Here is a 19,308-nt window from a genome sequence, read left to right as displayed (position 1 = left end):
GGGACTGGGAACAGCTACGCTGTATGTAGAGGTATATGAAAGTTTTAAAAAGTAAGGAAAATATACTAGAAAAAAACCTAAAAACATAGCAAGGAAAACCCCAGGACGGAACTAAAAACAAAGTATGTAAATCTTTGTCAGCGGCGTCGTTGTCAGAATCATGGAATGGAAAAAGTTGAATAGTCAGGAAGAAGACAGGAGAGAGAGAGAGAGAGAGAGAGAGAGAGAGAGAGAGAGAGAGAGAGAGAGAGGTGTTTGTTCAAGACGTCGCAATAAGTAATTCAGAGGGGAAACTTTCTTAAGTGTCATTGTGAAAAAGTTGACCATAAGTCTGGATGACATTTTCTCCAGTTTATGGTGTTCTTAGTTCTCTTAACATCCGAGCAGTTTCTAACAGCATTTTTCAACGTCTTTATTTTCCTTCTATATTTCATTTTCTATTTTTGGTGGAAATTTGCTCGAATTCCGCATGGGGAATAAAAGCACTGATGCCAATTAGGAGGACGTAAATTGCTGACTTTGGTGAAAAACATGCATTGAAGGACAGAATAAAAAGATATAAATTGTTAACTTGTTGAAAACCATGCATAGAAATAGATTCGCTAACCTTGTTGAAAAATATGCATAAAATGATAAAATAGAAAGAGTGGGGGTCCATTACAGAAATAGATTTGCTAACCTTGATGAAAATCATGCATAGAATGATAAAATAGAGAGTGGGGGTCCATTAAAGAAATAAATTTGCTAACCTTGATGAAAACATACATAGAATAATAAAATAGAGAGTGGGGATCCATTACAGAAATAGATTTTCTAACCTTGATGAAAAACATGCATAGAATGATAAAATAGATAGAGTGGGGTCTATCACAGAAATATATTCCTAAATTTGACGAAAAAACATGCAGAGAACGGCGATATAAAAAGAATGTGGGTCAATTACAGAAACAAATTGCTAACTTTGATGAACAACATGCATAGAATGGCAAAATAAAAGGAGTGGAGGTCCATTAGAAATAGAGGTGGGAAAGGAAACTCCAGAGTTTTGAAGAAGCGATGGCAACACTGATCAGTTCATGGTGACAGTGAAGAGAAGTTACCATGACGGGTAAAAGATTTATTTTTCTAACTGATCATAAGAGTCTGGTAAAGAAGTTTGTGATTTTTGTGAAGAAAGCGAAAAACCGCAGAATCTAATTACAGAATTTCCATACTTGTGCAACATCGTTGCTGAAGAATCCGCTCTGGCATAAGGCCATCCTAATCTACAGCAGTAAAAGAAACAATCAAGAGAAGTAACCTAGATGTGGCAACAGCAATCCTAGACGCAATAAGGAGAGATACTACAGATTGTGAAAACAATATTGTTCAGTAAGTAAACAAAAGGAAGCAATATACCTCTTAGGGAAACAAGAGTAGTATTAACTAGAGAGTAAACCTAGACGCCAAAAAATAAATAAATGAATAAAAATACTACATATTATGTCAACAATATTGTTAAGTAAATAAACAAAAGAAAACAATATCCCCATTTACTTAAACAAGAGTAACAACTAGGTAGTAATCCTAAACGCAAAGAATAAAAAGATAGTGCAGATTATGAAAACAATATTCTTAAGTAAACAAAGGAAACAAGAGACGAACTGCAGATAAGGCATCAATATTCTTAGAAGTAAGGAAATAATAACGCGATTTACACGGTACCAATTAGACGCTGCATATGCTAAAAAAAATTTAATGAAAACAGGAGAATTTAACGAGACGTAACAGGCATATCTTTATCAAGATTTAAAACAAGTGACCTAAATACAGTAACAAAAATTACAAAGAATTGATAAAGAAAATGAGAACGGGAGTCAAGGCACAAACACAACATAATATCAATTTAATATGAACGACAGACACAACAGAAGGATTAGTTACTGATAAACCCACCACAGGCCCTTGAAACCCAACGTTTTTAAATGCACATTTCTTTGGCGGACTTTTTTTAATTTGTCTCCCCCCGAGGGCAAGCAAAGGCAATCGCCGTAGACCTGTTTACTCAACACGTCGAACGCTCATTTCTGTGCAAATGAATCCACTCGACTTTCGGCTCTGAGTCCCTTCACTTACAAATGAATAATCTCGTTTCCAAATTAATCATTTCATTTTCGCCTCGGGAGATCCTCATTATAATACGTAATTCCGCCGGATGATCATGGGCCAGTCCATTCCCGGGTAGAAAACGACGAATAATATTGTGTTTGCTATTCCAGGATCATTGCATTGTAGTATGTAAGTACGTCAACTCGATGGACAGCAGCAGCTCTGAGGTATTTGCAGTTGGCTTGGAGCCCTTTTCACGAAAACAAATCTGTGTAAATATTCGCCGTTTGTTAAACGGTTACTGGAAATTCGGTGTTTTTTGGAACTGGCAACAAAATGTGTAAAATATATACATATATATTACACACACATACACATTGAGAGTCTGCATACGAGTCCGCACGCCGGTGCCAGTATAAACACGCGTTAGGAAGCCAGCAAAACTAATTAAGTCTCCAGATCTACCGACCACAAAAGGGACCAAGAAAGGAAACAATACAACGTTATGAATATTTCGCCTCATTAAAGAGCCCGATCGCCAATCTTTCGCGCGTCAAAACAATTTCCCATTAATGTATTCACCTTGAGATAATTAATTTTTCCAGCGACGGGGATAAAGGGATCTGGCGTCTTTTCGTACCCAACCTACAAATGGGAAAACACGATGACAGGCGCGCGTGAGAGAGAGAGAGAGAGAGAAGAGAGAGAGAGAGAGAGAGTTTGGTCGCGGAAAAGAACACTGAACAAAGATGATAATCCCATCCCTCTCTCCACCCCCCCCCCCCTCGAAATAACACTGAATAATAAGTGAGATGCTTTAAAAACTCCGTCTTTTAATGTGAATGATTTGTTGCGTGATCAGAATACGATTCTACTTCGTGCTCCAGAATATCAGTTTTTATTTTTTTTCCCCGATTAGAGACTGGGAAAAAAACCAACAGTAGAATGCAATCTACTTTTAAAGTAGAGGAAGTACATCCCAGCAAATTAGAGTCTATGCTGAATTGAAGCTTGCGATAACAATTTTCACATATGATCGATAGAAATGCTCGCTCTGAAAATTATCTAGTAATATACATTGCAACAAAACAATATTCTCCAAATAATACCTACAAAACACCCGTGTAATATTAAAAGTAATGTTATTGTGTCAGGCCAGGAGAGGAAAATTACCTATACAATCTGTATAAAAAAAATAACAATCAGTAAAAAGAAAAAATGAGGTATTACCTACTTGAGCTGTATACTTAAGGAATTTCCGAATAATCACAAGAACGACTTTTCTGGGACAACTAACTGAAGGGGGTCCAGCATACAAGTACGAACAGCCTTTGGTTCCAATTCATCACCAATATTTGTGGAATGAGAGCCAGCTATATAATAATCTTATGTAATGGGCGTAATGTCTGTCCGTCCGTCTGTCATTCAATCACGGCCAAACGGCTGGTCCAATGGGCATGAAACTTGGCAGGGATATAGTGGGGACCCGTAAGGTGGTTTATAATGGGGTTTCATCCTACCTTCCCCCAACCTTCCGAAGAGGGTTGGGGTGAGAAGGGATTCCCTTAAATGGAGTTGGTTCTGCCCATGAAACGAGGCTGGTTACGCCCGTAGACTTAGTTACTTTACGATTTCCATACATAATTTTTGTATACATGTTTGCTAGTATGAATAATAATGACTATGATAAGGTTGATAATTTTATGAAAGTCAGGCAATGAGGGAGTCGGATTGATTGGACAGCAAGATACAAACGATCCAGAAAATCAAGGCAACTAAAGGTCGAGCTGGGAGAAATCCCAACAACTGCACTGAGAATTAAGAGCTAGAGAGGCTGGGCAGCAAATAAATTGGAACTGGAATAAGGAATTTAGAAAAAAGGCCAAGTGCTGGGGCCTGTGAGGTTATTCAGCTTTGAAAAAGAAATGACAATAAGAAGGTTTGAAAGGTGTAACAGGAGGAACAACTCGCAGCTGCACTATGAGACAATTGTTCGGAGAGGGTGGGAAGTAAGATGGTAGAAAAAGAATATGACCGGAGCCACATAAAAAGGAATGAAAGAGGTTGCAGTTAGGGACGTTGGAAAAAAACTTTAAATAACATCTACAGTGCACCACGTGAGGTGCAGTGACGACACTACACCACCTACGTGAGATCAGCAAGTAAAAGGTCAAGTATGCACAAGGCTTGTTCAGATATTTTCCCATTGGAAAAGCGTAGTTACTGTGAAGGAAACAGAAATCCCACTGATAATCTTAAGCATGTGGGTTCATACACATCAGTCAATGGACCACTGTGAGATAAAGGTATTCATGAAAAGCTAAATAAAAATGAGTATGTTCTAAAGTGTCCACAATAATACAAAGTGTAAAAAGTCCGTGTATAATTTTGAAGACTTTACAGAAAGCTTTCGAACCCTTCCCTGGGTTCATCTTCTTTTTGGACTGAAGATGAACCCAGGGAAGGGTTCGAAAGCTTTCTGTAGTCTTCAAAATTATACACGGACTTTTTACACTTTGTATTATTGTGGACCCCATAGAACATTATATATACTCTCGTGATAGAGAGTTTTTCCCTACTAAAAAGGAGTATGTTGGAACGCCCCAGAAAAGATTACGGCAATAAAAGAACACAAATGCACGCCCATTAATATATATATATATATATATATATATATATATATATAATATATATATATATATATATATATAAAGGTAGAATCCACAAAGAAAAGTGAAACAATGGAGTGCTCCATTATTTAACTTTCTTTCGTGGTTTCTACCTTTATTTATATATTCATCAAGTTCCAAATTTTCGTGATTAAGTTATATATATATATATATATATATATATATATATATATATATATATATATATACATATATATATATATATATATATATATATATACTATTTAGGCAGATTCTAATCCTTAAAAGTAAAATTATACCATCCAGGAGATTATGACACATGCATATATGTTTTATCTGACACTTCAAATACATAAAAAAAAAAAAAAAAAAAAAAAAAAACTGCCTAAAAGATGACTCTCAAATCTCGCAAAAACGAACGATGGAAATATCATGAGTTCCATTCCCGACCCTTGCGGCATTCGGCAAATAATTCCACCAATTATACCTAAGCTAGCCACGTCTGTTGATGTATCTATTGAAATCAATTTCCCAAAACAAACAGCATGCTAACTGAAAGATCCTCGGCGGCGAGGGGCGCTAAGTGAACGCGACTCGGTGAGGAATTGCGCTAAATGAACGCGACTCGGTGGGGAGTCGCGCTAACTGAACGCGACTCGGCTACGACGTCCGCTGATTGAAAGTGCGGCGCGGTAAGCCCACAAATAAGCCAACAGCAGCTGATTAAGTGTCACTCCCCGAGGCTGGAGCAAGCGTCGGAGGATGAAACGACATCACGCAATCCAGTTCTCACAGAGTTAAAAAAAAGGAAAGTTAAGACTATTTCTGTTCATATGACGCTCTTCTATATTTAATCGAGTGTGGGATCACTCTTCACTAATTAATAATGTTTGACCTTTTCACGTCGAATGCTTTTTCTTATTTTTTATTTTTCTTATTGCTACGGGTAGGGAGTGGAAAAAGTGAAATCATATCAGTAATATAAGCGGTCATGTGTCGCTTATGCTTAAAATTCGCGAGTTAATTGCATGGGTAGAAAGAAGAAGAGCCATCCTTGCTATAAACATCTCTTTAAGAAGAATCTGACTTTTATGAATATTTTACAATTTTATTGTGAATATTCACAGAAATGAAACACAGTACGGAGGCTACAGCAATTTGAGAGAGAGAGAGAGAGAGAGAGAGAGAGAGAGAGGAGAGAGAGAGAGAGAGAGCTCCTTCGGTATAAAATTGAGAAAAATTTGAAACATACATCATATTAATTTACCACTTGATGAAGAAATCTGCATAACTCAACTTAATGTAATATATAATGGCGCATTTAAGTATGTGGATATATACGCATCTTAAAACTAATATTTCATACATAGAACCTTATGCACATAAAGCACATGTTTCACGCATAGGTCTGTAATTATGTGAAGGGATGTTTTTCTTTTTAAGAATTGGTCATTTTCATACTATTCGAATTATTTCTGTGAATTTAAACAAATTAATTTAAAATATCATTAAAAAAAATTGTATCAGAACTAGTTACGATTACAACTTTCACAACAAAGTCAAACATTTTGAGCGTTATTTTACCCATCTCTCCTTCAGGCTCAAGAAGTGATCGAGCCGAATAATCATGAATGACTCAGTCTTAATCATAAAAGATTTTATTGATGACACAGGAAAACTTAGGTCGAAAAGGAACTGATTGAAAACTTGTGGCAAATCGAACTGATTTTAAAGTTTTGTTACAAGAGCCAATAACTTTCTAACGTCCAACAAAGCACGAAAAAAAAATTATTTCATCCAGAGCAGCATTTAATCTGCTTCCACGTGAAGCACTGCAGATAAAAAAAAGAATCCTTAATTAATACCCTAAGAATTTAATCCTATCTGATAAATTAGAGAGATCGAGTGGAATTTCTCGCAAAAAATGGTGGATATAGAAATGGGATATTACAAATTAATTTTCCACGTGAATCAAGTCTGACAAAACCATCAAATAAGTTTACATGCATGCGTATGTTCGTGTGTACTGAATTCGTGTCATTTATACAATCAATTATACAGTATGTGTATGTATGCATATATGATATATATATATATATATTATAGTATAATATATATATATATATATATATAGATATATATATATATATATATATATATAGTATATATTATATATATACACAGACACACACACACACACACACACACACATATATATATATATATATATATATAGATATATATATATATATATATATATATATATATAAATGAACTTCAAAGGCTCAAGCGAAAATGCAATGCATTACCCTAATACAATTCTCCTTTTATTTTCATAATTTTCCTACATTTTTTTCTCTGTTTATTAATTTGTTAATATATGTTTTCTGTTTCAATAAGTGATCTAATAAGTGATCTCTTCTTTCTGTATTTCCCATCACCTTCTGTCACTCATTTCTAATGAACACCATTGAATTTCACGTCAATGGGGTTCATCTCCTGAATATAATAATATAATAATAATAATAATAATAATAATAATAATAATAATAATGATATGATGATGATGATGATGATAGTGTCTGTGCAGATGTTCAAAAGCAAACTTCTGCGTATGTTTTTGTGTCATCGTCGCAACAGCTTCAATTTAATGGCATCGGCACGTATATTATTATTATTCAGTAGATGAATTTCTTCATATAGAAAAAGGCCACCACAGGGCTCACAGACTTGAAACTCTAGATTTCAAAGAATAAGGTGTCCTATTTTTATTGGAAACGCTCACCAAAGGCGCCACTGACTTAAAACTCTAGCTTCCAAAGAATAAAGTGTCCTATTATTATTATTATTATTATTATTATTATTATTATTATTATTATTATTATTATTATTATTCAGAAAATGAACTTTATTCATATGGTGTCCTATGTCCTATTATTATCATTATTATATTCAGAAAATTAACCCTATTCATATGGAAACATCTCATCAAAGGGGCCACTGACTTGAAACTCTAGTTTCCAAAGAATAAGGTATCCTATTATTATTATTATTATTATTATTATTATTATTATTATTATTATTATTATTATTATTATTATTATTATTATTATTATTATTACACCAAAAGAAAAGATGAAATATAGAAGGAAATAAAGCTTCCGAAGAATACTACGGCTTTCACCGGAAAGAATTAACGGAAGGAAATGGGATATAAAGAAGGGAGCACCCGCGCCCTTGCTCTGGAGGTCAGGAGAGCAAGCTGGAACCAAGACGCCGGTCAAGAAACGAAAACGTTGGGGGCGGCGGCGGCGGCTGAAGGGCTGCCAATAGCCAGTCCCACGGCTCTCCCGGACAGATGTTCAATACATTATACGACGTGTAACGTCTTCCGATAACCAATAAACATAACATTATCCCGTTCTATTAATCTTCGTCGGGCGCGTGTGCATTTGCACAACATACATTATGCAACCCGAGAGGCGAAAGAGAGAGGTAATGGGGCGGGAGTGAGGGAGGAGGAAAAATGTTGTATTAATGTCCCTGATTTATTTCTAATGTATTCCGAGGCTTCAATAATGGCTTGGGGGAAATGAATCTCAAACACGGGGGCCAGTTTTAAATCTGAATTTCCTTCCTTTTTTTTTTTTTTTTTAAATCATTTGTTTATTTTGAGGGAGATGGTTCCCCTGTTCTATTCAAAGACTCCATCTTGCTTGCAAGGTTCTTAAAGATAACTAAGTGTTTACGCTATGTGTAAGTTTTAGGTAAATAAAAGGATATCTGGGTGTACATTTGCAACTGAAAAGTGTTTTAATAATTTACTGTATGCGAATTACACCGTTAATATTCGAAATAGAATATTATTATAATCGTTGAATGTAAGATGAATGTAACTATCTAAAGCCCGGGACGCAGTGTTACCATACAAAAACACCACAGGCGGATGGACAGATGGAAAAAAACAGAGTATAAGTGTTTTATCACTTGTTTTTCTTAATTGTACCCGGGGATTTTTTCCAAGTACTTATTTATTTTCAGGGAGATGATTTCCCTCGAGATATTTTCATGCATCGTCTTGCTTGAAAGGCTCTTAAGATAATTAGGTGTTTTATAACTGTTTAATTCTGTACACCGGGATTTCATGTGGAACGTATACTGTTAAAGAGTTGGGTACATCTGTCTGTCTGTCTGTCTACTTATATTTCCCCTCCTTTACTACTGTAGCCGCAGAAAATTTGGAACGCAACGGCATATAAAATTCAGGCCAAAGGCCAAGCGGTGGGACCTATGAGGTCATTCAGCGCCGAAAGGGAAATTTACTAAAAAGGTTCTAAAGGTGTAACGGGAGGGAACACCTCACAGTTTCATCACGAAACAAATGTTGAGGAAAGTGAGATGAAAGAAAGAGAACACGAACGGAGACACAGTAAAAAGAACTGAAGGGCTTGCAGGAGAGATCTTTAAGTAATGCCTACAGCGCACAGCATGAGGCGCACTGACGGCACCATACCCCTACGGAGGGTGGGGAACTACGCAAGGGAACGTAATATCCAGCCCGGTCATCCTCTTTTTAAAATCGGTAGGACAAATAAACACTGTTGCTTTCCTACCTTTATCTCTTTCATGATTCTTAACAAGGAAGACCTTACCACTATTTGTCGTATTTTCCTTACGTAGTACAAATCCACGTATCTTTCTCTCACTGTGCGAGTGTGTGTACGTATGTGTGTTTCACCTTACACCACAAATACTGGTTAGCGTACAGTCCATCACTATACTAAGCAATGTCCTATATAGTGAAGATCCTAAATCCCGGGAGAAATTACGAGTTCAACGAAGGATTTCCCAAGCGACGGTTCGAACCAGGGTCTGTGGAAATACCGTATATATCCTTCTCCATATTCAATGTGAGTGTGTTGTGGTTGTGGTTGTGGTTATTGGTGTTTGATCTGTTCACGGGCTATGTACTGAATGAGCAGTTTGTTATTCTTTTTGAGAAGCCAACATTTCCGAAATGTGTGTCATAGCTTCGGATAAGGACGTATCTACTTTTAAGAATTACCATGTCATTCATATCAACTTTCACCATCATATATATATATATATATATATATATATATATATATATATATATATATATGTATATATATATATATATATATATATATATATATATATATATATATATATGGATACGCTCTGAATGTTTTTCGCACGTGAATCTCAATCTCTTGTTTCATTATCAAAATGAATACAAAAGTGACTGCTTAATCTATTTATTATTTTTTTTACCAAACCTTTATTAGGTTAAAGAACTCACTGAATAGAACATATTATATAAATAAAAGATATAGATAAATACACACACAAGAACGCCAATTCAGAAGAAAAACAAATGTCAGAAAAATAATTGTCTACACACTGAACAAGAAATATGCAATGTAGTACTGAGCTCTCTCTTTCTCTCTCCATGACAGTTCCACCTAACAAACCAGAGATCTTCAACGAATCCGGGCAGCTGGTGACGACAGAGAGCGGGGCATCCATCATCGGCCCTTACAACGAAGATGATCCTTTGGACCTCACTTGTAAAGTACTTGGAGGTAAGTCAGGATGTGTCACTTTACTTGGAAGGAAGTCATGATTGATTGATTGATTATGTCTGTTAAAAACTGGTGTCACAACATCTCGGTTATTAGACACCGAGGAAGTCATGAAGTGTCAGAGTATGATGTAAATGTGTACGTATGTATATATGTTTTGATTATTTTCATCTCATGCACTGTAACAAACTTATCTTTATTTGCTTACATTCAACTACGATTATAGCAATTTTATGAATGAATAAGCGAATAGTTAGTTATCTTGTCCGTCGACCCTTTCTTTTAGTGTCTAAGTGCTATTATTGTACATTTATACCGACAGCCGTTGTTGATGGATTCTGTGGAATGTTATATATATACAGGCTAAATATATATATATATGAAGAAAACAGCAGAATTCCTAAAAGATAAAATAAAACCATAAACATTTTCAAGTTCCCGCTATTCTCGAGCAAGACTGAGTAATTCCTATTAATGCGGCATCAAAAACAAAACAGAAAAAAGATGCATACGAGAGAGAGAGAGAGAGAGAGAGAGAGAGAGAGAGAGATTCTCGCATAACCTTACATTTTGCAGATCAAAAGAAAAAAAGATAAAAAAAAACTCTCCGGAAAATCATATTTGCAAAGCGTGCATCGATATTTGCAAAGAGATCAAAAGAATGTCACGGAAAGTCGTAAAAGTTTCAAAACCCTGGGCCAATCAGGAAAGATCAAAAGAAGAGAGAAAGATGAAAAATCACTGGAATTGAAAGGCGGCAGCGTAGAGAGAGAGAGGAGAGAGAGAGAGAGAGAGAGAGAGAGAGAGAGAGAGAGAGAATCAAGCATACACATATATTTTCAAAATATCAAAGGAACGTCAAATGAATACCATCAAACTCCCCAAAAGCGTGCGGTTACATTTTCCGACAGGACAAAGAAGAGTCACGAAATGTCGCCATAAATTTTGGAAGGAAAGATTCGCCAATGCATCATCACCTTTAGAGAATTCAAAGCTTTCCTTATGACTCGTCAAAGGTCACTTAGGCGACCAAAGACGTTAAATGAGTTTCGTGGAAGCTGTGTAAGGTCCATTAGTGGAAAAAAAAAAAAAAAAAAAAAAAAAAAAAAACATATATGATTATAGCCGATCCTGGAAGCTCCACGGGTCACGGTAGCTTGAAAAATAAAGTCATGATTACGGCCAAGGCTATCACGATCATCTTGGAAAGAGCAGCTTACGAGTCTGATGGGATTAACAAGTCCATAATGAAGATTAAAAGGTCATGAACAGATTAGGGTGGCTTTCGTTAAGTCTGTAGGATGATAAATGGCTGAAAAGAGGGAGGTGTACGAAGCGGCTATTAATTATTGGGGAAGTCTTCTGCACACGAGTTTCATTCATGAATCAGCAGATGACGTATGTAAAGAGTAATGGCCACTCTTATAGTAATACACACACACATACATACATACATATACTGTATATTATATATATATATATATATATATATATATATATATATATATAGGTATATATACAGGATGTCCATAAAGTCCCAATACAAACATTTATTGCTCAGAATCGTACTTGGACTTTATGGACACCCTGTAATATATACTATATATACATATATATATATATATATATATATATATATATATATATATATATATATATATAATTCGGCTTCGTAAGTGGCAATTACTTTAATTTCAGAAATGCCTCACCCCAATAACTTCATTTGCATTACTGATGGCCAACCACCCAAGAGCTCCGATGTTGCTTAAACTTAATGGCCGGGAAACGAGAGGAATAACAAGGTCCAATTAAGAAAGGGATACATAACCTACCGACTCCTTCCATCGGAATCGTTAGGAAAGAAGGAATTAGCAAGACATTCCCCCGGAAAAGGATAGATATCCTTTCGTTTTTCATGATTGTGTGATTAGAAATAATACGGCAATTGTAACCATGCATTTAATCCATTAGCATTTAACCAAAACAGGGTTATTATTATTATTATCGTTATTATTTTCCAGATGAACACATTATTCATATGGAATAAACCGAACAAACACGCCATTGCCTTGAAATTCAAGCTTCCATATGGTGACGATTTGTTGTTATTATTATTATTATTATTATTATTATTATTATTATTCTGAATATGAAGCCTATTTATATGGAACAAGCCCATCAAAGGGTCCATTGACTTGAAATTCTAGCTCCCAAAGAATATGGTGTTTATTTATCATTAATATTATTATCATTATCATCCTGAAGATGATAATGATAATATGGAATAAAGCCTACCAAAGGGACCACTGACTTGAAATTCAAGCTTCTAAAGAATATGGTGCTCATTAAAAAAAAAAGGAAAAAAAGAAGGCAAAGGGAGAAAAAGAGAAGTCAAAGCGAAATGAAGGAAGAGATCTCAATCATTAAAAAGACACAATAATATAACAAATTAGGAGAGAGCATATCTCTTGTAGCAGCCTTCGTGAAGTAGAGGGATTTATCTATAAATCTCAGGTGTCATCATTCTTAATCAGAGAATGCGAGAATGAATATGGAAATATTATATCCAGCATTTTACTCAGCACCAAGTTCGTCATTCAATAAAAACTGAAAATCCGGAATCTACGCATTAATCATAAAAATGGTTTGAAAATGCTCTGTTCCCAAATAAGTATATGGAAATACATTTGGAACTTGTGGTCTTGATCATAAAATTTCAATTAAAAAAAATGAAGGATTGCAGTCTTTTCTGTCAACGGAATTTTAATTAGCATTTGAATGACAGGGGTCCGATCATGCTCATTAAACTATGAATAAATGGATGCTGTTTTCCTGGTAGGAATCTTTCATTGATAAATCATTAGGGACGAGACTTTTAGCAATGATTTTAAAAGAAGACTAAATATTTTTTTTATTGGTATCAGCACCTAATTAGTATCGACATATAAACATATATATATATATATATATATATATACTATATATATATATATATATATATAAATATATATATATATATATATATATATAGTATATATATAGAGGTGGGTAGTTATACATAGATGGTGTTAATCCTCCGGTTCTCTGTAAATCTCTAAGAATGAGGCTGTTTGCCTCACGTCTTTTTCCACCAAAGCTGCAAATTGCAATCAACTACAGTCAGCTAACAAGGTTAGATGACGAGCCGTCCTCCCTTTCCCACCCTCATCCCACCCCCAGCCCCCATCAGCGGGGGGCTCCACTTCCGGGAACCAATCCATACCTCAATATTATTATTAGTCCCGTTATGGATGAGACATTATTGGACTACTGTAGATAATTCCCAGTTCTCTAAATAAGAGAGAGTCAAAAAGGAAAGATTCTACGCCTAAAAGAGTAAAAAAACATTATTCACATTTCTGCTCGAAACGTACGACACACGATGCATATTCATCCATACATCCGTCTCTTAACAGAATCCAACGAGCGCCGCACGAATCGTTCTAAACGAGGAATAGAGACAGAACCAACGAGGCAACAAATGACTTCATTGATGCCATCAAATGAACAACACAATGAAACTCAAACGAACCATTTGGCCGGAGCTTCGAAATTGATGTTTCGAGACTCCGGTCACAGCAGTCTCAAACGGCGTTCGAACCATCCACCACCATCCCCCCTCAACCTCTTCGACTGAGAAATTGCACTTAACAGGCGACCAGTGGACCGGATTTATTGATTTGCTTATGTAATGACTCTCGCCGTCGTCGTTCGGAGTTACAATTAACAAACAATTAGATCTTCATCAGCGCCCGGAGGTGCAGTGATTCGCGGCACTGAACTTCAGAGGGGGGTCGAAGATGTCTGTGGAGGGGGGAGGGGGGAGGGGAGAGGGAGATGGCAGGAAAGGGGAGTAGGGAAGGAAGCTACAGCTGTTTCTATTGTCGGTTGCGGTTGTAGGCCTTGATGAACGTAGACAGGACTAGAGATTGAATTGCTTGCAGACAGCCATACAGCCAAAATCAGTTGTAAAGATACCCTGATGGGCGATATGGGCACGAAGAAATAAAAACTAATTATCCCGCTCCTGACCTAAGCAGTTTAATTACCTAGGCAGTAGAAGACTGAAGTAGGTCGGAGCCAGGTTGGAAAATATCTTGTGGCTGACAACTAATTTCGGGATAGTTACAGAGAATTAAAGGATAAACAAATAAATAATCCATTAAAATGAATATTTTTCCGATTTTTTCTTCCTTATTCTATAAGAAATAATCTTTACTATATCTTTTTACTTATCCTATAGGAACTCGAATTTATTTTGATACATCTTTTGACTTATTCTATAGAATATTACATTCATTTTGCTCAATATTTTTACTTATCCTACAGGAAATCATACCTTTTTTTTTCCTAAGTTGTACCCACTCATTTGGACAATAATTTTTCATCTAACATTCAACCAATCATTCTGACCATTCCTTTCCAACTAATCTACAATCCTTAGGGCCACACCAGTTAATTCTGACCATTCCCAAACTACAACTAGCCATTCAGACTGACCCTTAGGACCAAATACCAAGCCAAATAACTCTGACCATCCTTGTCCAGTCAGACTGACCCTTGGGACCAAATACCAAGCCAATTAAACTGTGACCATTCTTGCCCTATCAGACTGACCCTTGGGACCAAATACCAAGCCAATTAAACTCTGACCATTCTTGCCCTATCAGACTGACCCTTAGGACCAAATACCAAGCCAATTAAACTCTGACCATTCTTGCTCAATCAGACTGACCCTTGGGACCAAATACCAAGCCAATTAAACTGACCATTCTTGCCCAATCAGACTGACCCTTGGGACCAAATACCAAGCCAATTAAACTCTGACCATTCTTGCTCAATCAGACTGACCCTTGGGACCAAATACCAAGCCAATTAAACTGACCATTCTTGCCCAATCAGACTGACCCTTGGGACCAAATACCAAGCCAATTAAACTCTGACCATTCTTGCCCTATCAGACTGACCCTTAGGACCAAATACCAAGCCAATTAAACTCTGACCATTCTTGCTCAATCAGACTGACCCTTGGGACCAAATACCAAGCTAATTAAACTGACCATTCTTGCCCAATCAGACTGACCCTTGGGACCAAATACCAAGCCAATTAAACTCTGACCATTCTTGCTCAATCAGACTGACCCTTGGGACCAAATACCAAGCCAATTAAACTGACCATTCTTGCCCAATCAGACTGACCCTTGGGACCAAATACCAAGCCAAAACTGTGACCATTCTTGCCCTATCAGACTGACCCTTAGGACCAAATACCAAGCTAATTAAACTGACCATTCTTGCTCAATCAGACTGACCCTTGGGACCAAATACCAAGCCAATTAAACTGACCATTCTTGCCCAATCAGACTGACCCTTGGGACCAAATACCAAGCCAATTAAACTCTGACCATTCTTGCTCAATCAGACTGACCCTTGGGACCAAATACCAAGCCAATTAAACTCTGACCATTCTTGCTCAATCAGACTGACCCTTGGGACAAAATACCAAACCAATTAACTCTGACCATTACTACCCAACAAGTCGCCCTCCATCGAAGGTCGAGCAGTCATTCAGAATGATCCTCAAGGACAAACCAATTAACTATGACCATTCTTGTCCAACAGGTCGCCCTCCACCGAAGGTCGAGTGGCTGGTAAACGACGAAGTGTGGGCCACAGAGGATAACCAGGATCCTGGGGGCGTCATCCAACTGGAGTTCTCCATCGCCCGGCTCTCCAGAAAGCACCTCCACGCTGTCTTCGAGTGCAGGGCAACGAATTTCAACGAATCGACGCCCGTGTCTTCCACCGTGACCCTGGATATGAACTGTGAGTAGCCAAGATAGATCAGGACTGTTTTCTGAATGGTTAAGTGACCTTGGGTATGTATTTTGAGTAGCCTATATGGGTCACAGCTGTTATCTGAATGGTTAAGTGAGCTTGGGTATGTATTTTGAGTAGCCTGGATGGGTCACGGCTGTTTTCTTAATAGTTAAGTGGCCTTGGGTATGCATTTCAAGTAGCCTGGATGGGTCATGGCTGTTGTCTGAATGGTTAAGCGACCTTGGGTATGTATATTGAGTAGCTTGGTTGGGTTACGGTTGTTATCTGAATGGTTAAGCGACCTTGGGTATGTATCTTGAGTAGCTTGGATGGGTCACGGCTGTTATCTGAATGGTTAGGCGATCTTGGACAGAAATTGTGAGCAGAAAGGACAGGTCACGTCTGGTTTCTAAAGGGTTAAGGGCTGAAGGAATGTTTGCATGGTCAGTTCTCCTCAAATGATTAAAAGATATCAACTTCTGGTTATTTCTTTCTAACAAGCACCATAATATTCTTTGGAAGCTTGAATTTCAAGTCAGTGGCCTCTTTTGTGGCCTTGTTCCATATGAATAGGGTACATCTTCTGAATAATAATAATAATAATAATAATAATAATAATAATAATAATAATAATAATAATAATAATAAACATATTCTTTGAAAGCTTGAAATTGAAGTCAATAGCCGCCGGGGGCTTGTTCCATGTTAACAGGGTTTATCCCTTGAATAATGATAATAATAATAATATGTGGAATGGAATGAGAAATCTAGGCCAAAGGACAAGCTCTGGGATTTATGAGGTCATTCAGCGCTGAAAGGGAAATTGAGAGTAAGAAATTTTTGGAGGCGTAACAGGAGGAAACCCTCGCTGTGCCGCTATCAAATAATATTATTAAGAGAGGTCGAAAAATAATATGAGCCGAGTTACAGTAAAAGGAATGAATGGGGTTGCAGCTAGGGGCTGAAGGAACGCTACAAAGAACCTTGAGTAATGCATACTGTGCACCACGTTAGGTGCACTGACGGCATTAACCCCCTACGGGAGAGAACCTCTCTAGGAACCACTGTCACAAGCCCCAGTGAACGCAGATTCAAGCAAGCAGTCACTCCAAATATCAATGCATGTATCAACGCCTTCCTCACCGAAATCATTTACTCATTTTTTTTTTGTGTGACACGTACCACTAGCTTTTCAGCACACCTGAATATATTTTGTTCTTCAAAATGCTTTCATGTTTGCTTGATACTCGATTCAAGTCAAGATTAATTGTGTGACGTTCTCCAACCACACAACACGCAAAGCCTTGTTTTCTTGTCATTTGCAATTTCTATTCTTTTGCTGCCTTTATATATATTTTCATTTCTGCTCGGCCTGGAATAGCTACTAGATGCACTTCGACTACAGTATTCCGAATGCAAATATTTATTCTCCATATAATTTCAAAGGCTGTACTTTCATCAATTAATTATCGTGTTGCTGTCAGTTTCAATTAGTCAAGTCATTACGTAAGGGGCACAGCGCAAACCACGGGCTAATTATTATTATAGTTTTTTTTTTTACTAAAAAGAAAAAGCATTTACATGTTTTTTTAGAGCTGAATATGATGGAAAAGTTCACCCCTAACTCTTAGAAAGTAAGGCAGCAGAAGCATTAAACGAAATGTAAAATATTCTTATTATAACTACTGATACTTATTTTTTTTTTAATGAAAATTCTTGGAGTCAGGTTAGGTTGTTTCCTCTGAGATGCCTACTACGAAAATTCCTACCAGGCCTACACGTATTCTGCATTCGCTCCACAAATTATGATGCAAATAATGTCATGATAATCTTGTACTGTGACGTGCAACAAATCTAAACTACAAGACAAATGATCACCTACCGTGAGGAAGATGTAACTTTCATTAGGTACAAACCTCTATATGTAACCTGACGTGAAAACTAAGCGATAATCTACAGCAAAATGGAAGCGAGCTGCAATAAAACTAAGAATAAGTAGATATAAACCTAAACTATCATCTATTGTATAAGGAGAAATTAGCGCTAACAATCGAGTGTTAACTTTAGCAACGTTTATATATATATATATATATATATATATATATAAATATATATATATATATATATATATAAACGATAAACGTTGCTAAAGTTAACACTCGATTGTTAGCGCTAATTTCTCCTTATACAATAGATGATAGTTTAGGTTTATATCTACTTATTCTTAGTTTTATTGCAGCTCGCTTCCATTTTGCTGTAGATTATCGTTTTGTTTTCACGTCAGGTTACATTTAGAGGTTTGTACCTAATAAAAGTTACATCTTCCTCACGGTAGGTGATCATTTGTCTTGTAGTTTAGATTTGTTGCACGTCACAGTACAAGATTATCATGACATTATTTGCATTATTTTGTTTTATATATATATGGTATGGCTGAAGTAATTGTGTATGTATGTATATATAATATAAATTATAATATATATATATATATATATATATATATTATATATATATATACAACACATACATACACAATTACTTCAGCCATACCATATATATATAAAACAAAACACGCCACTTCCAGTCTTAAGAAAGACCAGTCCTTTTATTCTAGAGGCAGAAATAAACCCAAATATTACCTCAGGAATTGTCTTACCCTCCAGTAATGCAAAGCATAACAATGATATTACCTAACACATTTCAATGACAGAGTATTTTTAGACAGGCAATTGATGAAATTACTGACTCGACGCAGAGCAATTGCACCCATACCCTGACCTACACACCGGCCTACACACTGACTCTCCTTCTCGCCCTTAATTCCGATATTGCAACCGCCCAGGCACACTGAAGTGGCGAAATAAAGCTAATTTTCGAGGATCCAACTGATAAAACGCAGGACAAGTTAGGGAGGCTGATAAAGAGTTCAGGTTCTGTTTGGCAGCTAAGGTCACATACAATTCCGACACGATTACACATTCCTAAGAGAGAGAGAGAGAGAGAGAGAGAGAGAGAGAGAGAGAGGTGTCAACTGGCAACACCTGACAGGGCTAAATATTCTCATGACAAAAACAAGCACAAAAACAACGAGAGAAAAACCATCA

At 36.6% G+C, this 19,308-nt stretch overlaps 1 protein-coding gene and 1 long non-coding RNA gene across 2 annotated transcripts in view; one reads left to right on the top strand and one right to left on the bottom strand.

The window, feature by feature from the left end:
• LOC135195765 (uncharacterized) overlaps positions 1-19,308 on the bottom strand; it is a 275,803-nt gene that overhangs the window by 21,854 nt on the left and 234,641 nt on the right. The window lies entirely within an intron of this gene.
• LOC135195764 (nephrin-like) overlaps positions 1-19,308 on the top strand; it is a 452,421-nt gene that overhangs the window by 366,889 nt on the left and 66,224 nt on the right. Inside the window, 2 exon segments of the mRNA XM_064222212.1 lie at positions 10,220-10,345; positions 16,007-16,210. Coding sequence (XP_064078282.1) covers positions 10,220-10,345; positions 16,007-16,210 — 330 coding nt within the window.

Source organism: Macrobrachium nipponense, chromosome 16 (assembly GCF_015104395.2).
Source record: "Macrobrachium nipponense isolate FS-2020 chromosome 16, ASM1510439v2, whole genome shotgun sequence".
Lineage (NCBI taxonomy): Eukaryota > Metazoa > Arthropoda > Malacostraca > Decapoda > Palaemonidae > Macrobrachium > Macrobrachium nipponense.
The sequence above is the reverse complement of the archived record's forward strand: the minus strand, read 5'-3'. Positions and strand labels throughout refer to the sequence as shown.